The sequence below is a fragment of the Fulmarus glacialis genome, unplaced genomic scaffold (assembly GCF_000690835.1).
Source record: "Fulmarus glacialis isolate BGI_N327 unplaced genomic scaffold, ASM69083v1 scaffold8049, whole genome shotgun sequence".
Taxonomy (NCBI): domain Eukaryota; kingdom Metazoa; phylum Chordata; class Aves; order Procellariiformes; family Procellariidae; genus Fulmarus; species Fulmarus glacialis.
In genome coordinates this window covers 17,563-28,361 of record NW_009232558.1, presented here as the reverse complement: position 1 = coordinate 28,361, position 10,799 = coordinate 17,563, and the positions used below count along the sequence as shown (strand labels likewise).

Sequence of the window (10,799 nt, the reverse complement as noted above, 5' to 3'; positions counted from 1 at the left end):
AGGTGCTTCGCCCCTCTGCTGCCACATTGCACACGTAGACGACGGCCTCCGGATCGTCCGCATTGACGTGGAAAATGGGCGCGTTCACCACACGGGCAACATCGGTCGGGTATGGGGAGGAGCGGGCCATCCGGGGGTCAGTCGTGAAGCCAATCTGTAGCGGGTGAGAGGGAACAGGACCAGCACAGTGGTAAGGATTTGGAAAGCGGCACACGCAGCTTTGAGGGCAGCTCGGCTGCTTGAGGCTGAGCTGGGGGTTCCCCCACGGCTGTGCCACTCAGCCATAGCACAACCTGCCCGTCTCCTGCGCCCCGGACCGTCATCCTGCTGTACCTCAGGGGATGGGCTGGTCCCAGTAAAATGCCTCTGGTTTACCCAGGGGCAGAACAGAGCAGCCCTGCGTGATCTCGCACGCCGAGCATCAGGTTGCACCACCTCTGCGCCAGGCTGGACTCAAAAGCTGCTACTGTTGAGCAGCTGGGTATAAAGTACCCTGTGCTTGACCCCAGGATTATGGCTCATGCCAGGAACATTGACTGGGAAACAGCTACTGCCTGCTGCCACCTACCACCCAGACCTGAGCCTGCAGAGGGGCCGGCTGGTCCCCGAGGGACCCCCACGGATGCAGGGGATTTGCTCCTCACCTGATTGTTCACAACGACGTGGACGGTGCCGTGGGTGGGGTAGGAGGGCAGGTCGCTCAAGTGGAACGTCTCGTATACGATGCCCTGCCCAGCGAAAGCGGCGTCTCCGTGCAGGAGGATGGACATCACCTGGGAGACATGAAGCCATGGCAGTCAGCAGGGGCTCTGTGGGGATGGTGGGCCGGGGCAGCCACCAGGAAAGGGCCCAAGTCTCATCCCTGTGAGCCTTTGGCGTCCCAGAAAGGACACAGAGCAGCTTGTCAATGCATCCAATGCTGGGATGCCACTCGGCGCACAGCAGCTGGGAGGCGAGCCCCATTCCCAAACACAGACATCCCAAAGCAAAGCCTTTTTCTAACTGGGGGAAGACGAGAAAAATGCCCCTTTCCCCCACGCTTTCACCCCAGAAGACCTTTGGGCAGGAGCCGGGCCGGGAGCTCGCTCCAGCTTCAGTGACGTTATTTTGCTATCATACCCAGGGGCTGGCTGAGGACGCTGCCTGTCAGACGAGAGTTTGTCTATTTATATCCAGCCCTTGGGGTGTAGGAGGAAGGGAAGCACTTTTGATCTCACCCTTCCACTTCTTCATGTTGGAGACAGGTCTGCGATGAATCAGACCACAAATAAACCCCCGACCGCAGCCCGTTCCCTGCCTGCTCTCCCACCGGGGTGTGGAGAGCTGCCTCCTGCTGCTGGCTCCAGCTTTCCCAGCCCCAGGAATGGTTATTCCTGGTGATGAGATTCTTCAGTTTGAGGCTCCTACTGCCGAGCTCTCTGAGCTGTGATGCTTGGGTTGGCTTTCGGGAGCGCCCCTCATTTCCCTGCTTTCCAGCCAGGGGTTTGGCCATCTGCTGCTCCCCGCAGCCCGGCTGAGCCGGTTGTTCAGAGATGGAGGAACCAGCAACGGGAGCCTGGGGTGGGCAAGCTCCTACCAAAGGTACACCCAAAGACAGCGGGGAAGGATGGGGGAGCAAAGTCAGGGTGATAGCAGGGTGACAGCAGGGGAAGGAGCACAGCAAACAAAAACCAGCTGGGGTTCTTTGCTTTCCCACCAGCCTGCTTCCCACCAAACCTCGTCCAGCCCGGGCCGCTTCACTGCAGGCGTCTCAGCACCACTCACCTTCTTCCCTTCTGTGTCCCCACAGTAAAACTGCTCTGCTTTAGTCTTGCCTTGAACAACAGGATCAGCTGCCTCCAAGTGAGAAGGATTTGCCACCAAGGAAAGGGTGATGTTCCTGTCAGTGACGCGGTTAATCCGCCGGTGGTACATTCCCAGGTGGTACTTCACGTCACCGGAACCCTGACAGAGGGGAGAGGAGGGTCATCCCCAGGAATGTGAGCGGCTTTTGGGGCACTGAAGGAAACCTGAAGCAGGGTGGCGCTGACCTCTGGGGCTGGAAAAAGGGGGCATTTTCTGGAGGCACTGGCAGAAAGCAGCAAGCACTCATTTTAGGAGCTGACCTGGCATTCAGCAAAGCAAAGGTAGCCTGTTACAGGTGCCAAACCACCAACAAACCTCAGACACACACCAAGCCCATCTAGGTAAGGTTGTAGGTGCAAGGGAAGAAGCAAGTGTAGTGCGTTTGGAGAAGACACTGGAAAACAGAGCTGGGATAATGCTCACCCAAGCTTTGCCCACACTGCGCTAGTACAGCCATCCCTGGCACCGCTTGCAATAGGCTGCAATTCCCAGTTGGGGCACCTCAACACCCCAGGCTGCTGCTTTCTCACCTCAAAACCCCACCTGAAGGGCATGGCAGGATAAAGCCAGACCAGCCCAGCTTTCCAAAAGCCAAATCATCCCAGCTTATGATGCTGGAAGCTTTGAAGCACAAATGCATTGCGGTCACAGAGCCTGCGGCACAAGTGATTCGAGCCTCGGGGCTTTTGGAGCTGCTTTAGGTCTCCATTTGGGGACCAGGGGCTGCTGCAAGGGTACAAGTCAACCTCTGCTCCTGGCCACCTTCCCCTCACCTTGTCGTTCACCCCAAGGCTGCTTTACGCCCATGGAGAGCCACTGACCACCCAGCAGTGGCACCGACGTGAAGGCTTCAGTCACATAAGCGTGCGCGCAACGTGGAAATCCTTGCGACGCCGACGCCACCGAGGGACACCACAAGCGGTGGCACAATCCAGCTCACGCTGCACGGCCTCAGCCTCCAGGGACTGCACGGGGATAGGCAACAGCAACCTGCCACAGGCAGAAGAGGAGACTCACCTCATCAGCAGCCTCCAGCTTGGAGTCGAACTGGCAGAAGATCTGCTCCAGCTCTTTCCTGATCACGTTGGCAAGAACATTCAGGCGTCCCCTGCAAAAGCAAGACCATTGTTGGCAACCAGCAGCGCCAGCCTGGCATCGAGTACCAATGGTGACTTGCCATCCCCGCCGTCATGCAGAGGCAGTGCGACAACCCCAAAACTCCGGCAACGGTTGTAGGGTCAACTGGGGAGAGGGCTCTGCAGTTTCACCCAAGAAGGAGACTATAGACCCCAATGTACGGGGATGGACTGGCTGCTGCCGCATTCCAGAACGGGCAGGCCAAATCCTGCTCTGGGATTCAAGCTCTGCTGCTAGAGCCACCACCCCTCTCCAGATGAATTTACAAACAAGCTGAAGCTGAAAACACCGCGATGAGCAGAGAGCAGCCAAGGCCTGAGCTCTCCAACTAAGGTTCACCACCAGCCAAGACCAGTTAGGTGATGGCAGAAAACAGTGTGCCCTCCAGTACCGAACCCCAGCAGCATCCCTCTCCTCTGCACCCCAAGCACCACCGTGGAGAGAGGCAGGGTTACCTGTGCGGCATCCCCATGATAACATAATCCACTCCCTTCTCACTCGACTTATCAATAATTGTCTTTAAAGCTGGGATCAGCACTTCGCAGCCCTCCAGACCAAAACGCTTCTCTGAAGACCATTTCCGATGGAGGAACTCCTCAAACCTGGAAGGCAGAGAGGGATCAGTGCCAGGGCTGCAGCTGAGGGCAGAAACCCGAGGGAGCCACAGCACCCAGTGATGCTTAAGCAGGCATCATGCAGCAGCCCGACAGCCTTCCCGGTCACCCCGGTCTCCTCCCGCAGAGCCCAGCTGGCTGCTCCCCCACCGCAACACTGTGCTGCACTTAAACCTTATTTTTAGACCTTTTCTTTCAGGATCATCCACGTTTTCGGGCTCTTTGCCAGCACCTGAGCCTGCCAGCCCAGCAGCTCGCTGGCGTCACCCTGCTGATTAAGCCGACGGCGACAGACGAAGTCAAGATATGACTCAGGTGGTGACCACGTCACTCTGGCTGGGAGCAAACCACCCTGTGCAGCAGGGGAAAAATAAGGGGAAGGTGAAGACCCCCCCGGGGTACCTGGTAGAGCGGACCAGCCTGGCCAGCAATGTGCGTTTCTCTTCGTTGGTGAACTGCATAATGCCCGGAGTTTCAAACTTCTGCCGGATCCACTGGCACTGCTCCAGGTCGTTGATAAACATGAACTCCACGCCGATGTGCTGGCAGTATGCCATCTGCCCCGACGGGAGAAGAAGGGCCATGAGACAACAGCCAGGGCTTTAACATCTCCTCACCCGCCGCAAACAAGGCACGTGCAGCATCGTATCGGACCACGGGGCCAGGGACTCTTTCATCCCCCTCTTTAACCTTTCAGCAACACAAAGAGCCCTCCTGCACCAGCGGAGACACAAACCCTCCTGCCTGGCAGCCGCACCGCGCTGCCTGAACACCGGCGAGCACTGCCTGCAATGGCACCCTGGGGGGACCCACAAGCAGCGCCCGTTTTGGGATCCTGGTTTGAGCTGTTTTCCCAGGAAAGGGGACGCCGCAGGGGACATCCCGGGATGCTGCGGGGTAGCTCGGACCCTGCACATGACCGAGCATCAAAATGTTTAATTCCCTTTCCCTGAGGGGCCCAGGATCAGACCCTCAAGTCCTTTATATCCACCTCGGAGGAGAGATTTTCCCTCTCGGTAGCATCAGCTGTGAGCAGGTCCACAATCCCACTTCGTATGGTGAGGAGAGAATCAGCAAAACAACCTCTCCCAAAAAATAAGGAGCTCGTTCTTGCAGCTTATCTAAGATGTTGACGCAGCTTTGCTTCTCCCAAGGTCAACCTGTCTCAACAGAGACCATCTGAGCAAGCCTGCAGCTTGCCTGGGAGCCATCTGCGCTCTCAGACTGGGCAGAGCAGGGTATGAAATTTGGTAGCAAAGGGGAACCGGCTGCAAGGGCTGGAGGCCCCAGCCCCAGGCTGGAGCTGCTCCTGCATCGAGACCCTCCAAGGGACCACCACGCAGGGCAGCAGCAGCATTACAGCAGCGCACGGAGCTGGGTATTGCCTGCCCAGCACCGTTCACTGCTTTAAACTGGAAAATGTAGCTGGAGAGGTTTCCAAGAATGCAATATTTAGTTGCCTGGGGTTTGCTCAACCTTGGCTAGACCAAATGTGTTGCCCTAACGTAGCGTGAAGCTGGAGGTGATCAGATATGACCAGCTAACACGGGGTGGCTGCTACAAGTGGGGCAAGCACTGAGCAAGCAACAGCTCCCAACCTGAAAAGCTTAAAATCTGCAGGTTGGCCCAGGATGCAGGCAACAGCAGGGCCCAGGACCTCCAAAAAGCAACTGCTCTGTGTCCCCCCTGGGCTGCAAACAGGTCTTGCACAGCCCTCCCTGCCCTCCTCACCTCCAGCCGACGGATGATTTCCCGGAGCGGAAGAGCCGATTCATTTCCACCGATGAAAGTCGTTGTGGGCAAGTGGAAGACCTTGTCGAGGTCAGATTCATCCAGCCCGTAAAAGCCTGCAGGATTTTTCATGGGTGGGACCAGCGAAAGCAAGAGGGAGAAGGAAGGAAGGGGGACGGGGGGACACCATCACGCAGGGACCGGGTGCATTTGGGAGAGGTGGGGAAGGGACAAAAAAAAGCAGCATAAAACCAAAAATAAGCATGAAGGAGGTTTATATGGATAAAAACCAAGCCGTAATTAAACAAAAAAACATTAAGCACAGAACAACAAGGTTATTACGAAAGGTAACGCAAGAAACGAAACACAAAGCAATATATATACACACATAAACCGGTAATTAAAATCCAGGGTGAGAGTCAGGAAATTTGTAGCCCCAAGAACGCAAAAAACCACCACAAATTATAACAAGGGGAGAGAAAAGAAACAGAGGAATTGAGGAGTCACCAAGCATAACGGAGTGTCGCCACATGATGGAAATTAAAAATGAAGAGTCAATGCGGAGAAGGAAACGGTTAAAACAGACAAACCCCAAAGGGAGAAAGAGAAGCAAGAGAAAGAAAATGGCATCAGGGCTCTGCGACGGACTCTCCTGAATAGCTCAGCCCGGGAGCGGGGCGGCCAGCCAGCCCCTCAGGGGTTTTGCTGCCCAGATACCCCCTTGCCCAATTAACAGGCTTTTAATTAGGGGGTTAGCCTAGCTCTGCTTAGCAAACCCCCTCTTTTTTGGTGCTGGCACCTCATGGTTTCTAGGCAGCTCCTACTTCGGACACTTGGGGCTGCGGGGAGCTGGGTGCGCCCAGCGAAGGTACCGAGCAGGGCTTGGAGCTGAATGTCGGGTTTTAGAGCTGCAGATGAGCCCCGCCACCGCCTGCTGCTGTTACAGCATCAGCAGGTCCCTGCCAGGGCTCGCAGCAGCTCCATGGTACCCCAAAGCCATCGGAGGTGCCTCAGTGCCCGCTGAAGCTCATAGTTGTCTTTGAGGAAACTGAGGCACGGAGGAGGAGGGACAATGAACGCACTGAACCGATGCAGCAAGGCAAAAGCAGAGCCGGGAAGGGGACTGGGGAGTCCCTTTTGAAGCAGGAGCTTGGCGGACGGGTGGAGCTGCCCGCTCCCAACAGGGCCAGGTTTCAAGGTGTTTTCTAACCGAGGGCAGGAGCCACAGAGGAGGCAGAGTTACCTCCGCTCCTCCCAGGCCAACACCTCAGCTGGGGTCTCTTCGGGAGGGTACGGGGGATGCCACCCCCTAAACACTGCGTAACCCACCTTCCTCCAGGCAAAGGGAGGCAAAAATTGGCCCCTCCATAGCTGGCTCTCCTTGAACTTAATCTTAGAAGAGTGTAGGTCTTGCTCTCTGGTCAGGAATGGAGGTTGAGCTGGAGACGGGGCTGGCCACAGCTCACCCCTGTGCAGCCTCAAGGACGGCACTTGCCGGAGGCGGGGAACACCCACAGCAAGCCCGAAGCTGAGGTTTTCCTGCTTGCCACTGCCGTCCATCTCCTCTGCCCACACAACCCTCCTGGACGCTGCTAGTCCCAGGGGAAGGAATTAAGCCAGACCCCAGGGAGCTCAGCACCGGAGCCATGCCTGGGAGCACTGAACCGCAGCTGGAAGGAGCTGAGGGTTTGACCCCGCATCTCCAGGACTTCTCTGCGGTTCCTATCCAAACAGAAGCCCTGGAGAGAGGCAGCATTAGTACGGAGCATCCCAGATAAGCTGCTGGCTGGAGGTTTCAGGGAAGCTTCAGTAATTTGCTGTGGCTCCCAGCCCCACGGCACAGGGCTTCGGCTCGCTCTGCCACACCAGTTTGAAGACTCAGGTACACTTTGGGGGGTATCAGATTTTAGAAGGATTTTTCAGGGCTCTAAGCATCTCTGCTTCTGCTTTGCTGCAACCTGCCAGCTTTTTCGACAGAGCTGAGTATTTACAGGCAGCAATACCATCAGAGGGGGGCAAGGCTAGGGATGAGCTGCCAAATTTTCACCAGGACAAAACCAGGACAGAGTCAGGAGAAGACAGCTTGGATTTTTAGGAGACTCAAACCAATTGGGGAGATTGAGGCCTCGTAAAATTAATGTTCACAACAAAACGTGTACTCTAGCAAGCTAGGCACGCAAACACACAGTATGGAAAAGGCCAGTGAGGCTCTACATTGGGGATCTCTACAGGTGAAGCATCACTAACCAAGCGCCTACATTGAGACTTTTAGTGGGACAAATTAAAAATAAATATGTTACAAAACTCAAGAGTGGTGTGAGACGGGGGGGGACTGCTTTACCGGCTTGGTTCATGCCCAGAATAACCTATTCAAAGAGAGTCCTGCACTCCAGAGGGTTAAAGGCTCATTAATTGCATACCTCCTACTGTTAACACTCTCAGCCGCTCCTTGAACACTGCGAGATCTGGGGTGGGCAGGGAAAGGGGTGCAGAAAGGGAGAAGATAGAGAGACGCAGTCAAAGTTAGTAAAAAAACCCTGGAACCGTGAAAACTAGTCATGGAAAGCACAAGTCAAAAAAATACAGTATTTAAAATACGGTCAAAAACCATCAGAGGGAAAAGGGTTGGGATGGAGGATGACTATGCACTAGGCGGAGAAGAAATCCCGGTGGAAAGTCTGGCGAGAGGAGGGAGGAGCAGGGAGGGGAACAGGGGGGCATCAGACACTGGGGAGCAGTTGAGCTGCATGGTTTGAAATGTCCTCTCACGTGCACACCTCAGACGGGAGCAGAAGACCGCCCGGCACGGTGCCTTCACCTGCTACGACCAAAAGGCATCTTCCCACCAAGGAGCATCAAGGGGAGCGTTATCCGCTGCAGAGCAGGGAGCTGCCTCCCACCGACATCTGCTCCCGGAGGGTTTTGCTCTGCTCGTTGCTACCGGGAGGATTTCAAGGTCACTCCCAAGGAGGCACCACTGCTGCCTACACAGAGGCAGGCGGGGGACCGGGGTGTTAACGAGTGGGCCGTTAATGAGGAAGACCAACAGTGAGGCAGGCACGCACAATGCCGACACTTCTCGAGCATGCTCGGCACAGGCGGGAGTGCCGGGACTCCATGCCGGATGCAGGCAGGGCTGCCGGAGCGGCAGGCAGCGTGCGTCACCGGAGCTGCGCTCCCCGGCTAGGTTAGTGACCCGAGTGCCTCAATCTCACCTGGGTTCCAAGAAAGGCTTTGGAAACACTTCTCTTTTTGATCAGTGGGAAAAAATCATATGTTTAGGTGAGACGTTTGGTAAGCAAGGTCTCAAACTGGGGAAAGGGGAGGTGGCAGCGCTCCCAGCCCGTCTCCCCGCAGGGGCTCGCCTGGCTCTTCCTGAGCTGAAGGAAGATTTCCATCAATTCCCCTGGGCAAGAGGCAGGAGTAGCTGCCTTCCACGAGAGACAGACAGACAGGACAGATGCTCAGACACACACCACCTTCCAAGCACCACCTGGATTTCAGTGTACTAGGGTATTATTTCCTCGGACAGATCACATCAAGTTCCTGCAGTCATCTTATCCTTGTTTTACACCACTTACCATGACGGATCAGCTGCAGTAGAAGACCAGGATGAGATTATTTTGGTTTTTAAAAAGAAAAGACATGAGAAAGAGGAATTTGGTGGCTCCAGCCCCACCGCTCATCAGACCGAGCACCCCAGGTGAGCTTTCCCCCCTCTTGCATTTTCTCCAAAGCTCACACCGCTTAATCCAAGGAGAGCTTCCAAACCAGAGACAAACCAGTTGCTAAACAAAAGGCAATTGAGAAGAAAGATCAATTTCTGAGATTAACCATGCAACTCCTTTGAATTACAGCACTGCCCGGCCATGGTTTAAGCTGTGGCAGCAGAGCTCACACCACAAAAGCTGACCTTTAAGGATTTCACTGCTCAGAAAGAGGAAACAAGATTGTTTCCAAGTTTCAAAACCACTCCTGTTATTAACTGCTCTGTCAAGTGTTAAGAAATACTCTTTCAAAGCAAAAAAAGCCAGCAGGATCTGCTTAGAAATTGGCTTTCTCCGCCACGAGCAGGCGACACCCGATCTTAGGCTCGGCCGGAGCTCTGCCCACGCTCTGCACCAGCGCTGCTCTCCTCCCCTCTTGCTGAGCGCTGTTTGCAAGCTATGTTCACCAAGTTGTATTTTAAGAGCGACCAGATGAGGTTTTCCAGGATGAGGATAGCAGGGGAAAGTCTATTCAGTACAAATAACACTTACAGCAAGATAATAAAGCCTCCTTTGATTAGACACAGCCATTTGAGTCTGGGGTCCTACCACAGGACACAACCCCAGCATGAGCTAGCGGCTGATACCAGCATAGCTTGTTCCCAGGACTTATTATTTCCTGTGAATTCATGGATTCCTGGTAATTAAATCAACACCAGGAACTGCAATGATAGATATCTTAGTACGAAAGCTACAAAGAAACAGATATTAAACTTAACGCCTATCTCAGACACGGAGATCGCAGGCTGAGATTCTCTTCCAGCCAATGCCTACGGACCAGCCATGCCTGAACACTTTCCACCGTGGCGAGCTGGGCTGGGTCACGGTGCTGGATTCATGACCGCTCACCCTGGAGAAGCAGGAAAAATTGAGTTTATACCGCTTTACCCAGATGCTGTTACAGCTGTGATGATGCTGTCAGCCCAGCTCTGCAGTTGTGGCTCCAAGGGAGGACCTGTCTTGGACTGCTTAGGGCTCTTCTGCCTCTGAAGCAAGGACACTGCTGGAGCACACCTTGCTGCAGAGGAACCACACGGTCAAAGCAGAACAAAAGCCCTCTGAACTGACCTTCCGCATTGAAGCAGCCCCGCGAGTTCAATGTCCAAGTGGAAACCAGTCCCTCAAGGGTCTGTACTGGGACCAATACAGTTTAATATCTTCATCGATGGCATGGATAGTGGGATCAAGGGCACCCTCAGCCAGGTTGCAGGTGACACCAAGCTGAGTGGTGCAGTTGATACGCTGGAGGGAAGGGATGCCACCCAGAGGGAGCTGGACTGGCTGGAGGAGTGGGCTTGTGTGAAGTTCATGAAGTTCAACAAGGTCAAGTGCAAGGGTCGGGGCAATCCCCAGTCCCAGCACAGACTGGGGAAGGCATGGATGGATGGATGGATGGAGAGCAGCCCTACGGAGAAGGACTTATGAATGCTGGTGGGTGACAAACTGATGGACATGAGCCATCAATGTGTGCTCACAGCACAGAAAGCCAAGCGTCTCCTGGACTGCATCCAATGAAGCATGGCCAGCAAGTCAAGGGAGGTGATTCTCCCCCTCTATTCCGCTCTTCTGAGACTTCACCTGGAGCACTGCGTCCAGCTCTGGGGTCTCCAGCGCAAGACAGACATGGACCGATTAGAGCGGGTCCAGAAGAGGCCACGAAAATGATCCCAGGGCTGGAACAGCTCTCCTGTGCAGAAAGGCTGAG

At 55.0% G+C, this 10,799-nt stretch overlaps 1 protein-coding gene across 1 annotated transcript in view; it reads right to left on the bottom strand.

The window, feature by feature from the left end:
- The window catches only part of OGDH (oxoglutarate (alpha-ketoglutarate) dehydrogenase (lipoamide)), a gene marked incomplete at its 3' end in the record, with an annotated part of 29,209 nt that overhangs the window by 3,494 nt on the left and 14,916 nt on the right, over positions 1-10,799 (bottom strand). The window contains 8 exon segments of the mRNA XM_009584940.1: positions 2-154; positions 645-773; positions 1,765-1,944; positions 2,863-2,953; positions 3,438-3,584; positions 3,999-4,153; positions 5,328-5,443; positions 7,748-7,792. Coding sequence (XP_009583235.1) covers positions 2-154; positions 645-773; positions 1,765-1,944; positions 2,863-2,953; positions 3,438-3,584; positions 3,999-4,153; positions 5,328-5,443; positions 7,748-7,792 — 1,016 coding nt within the window.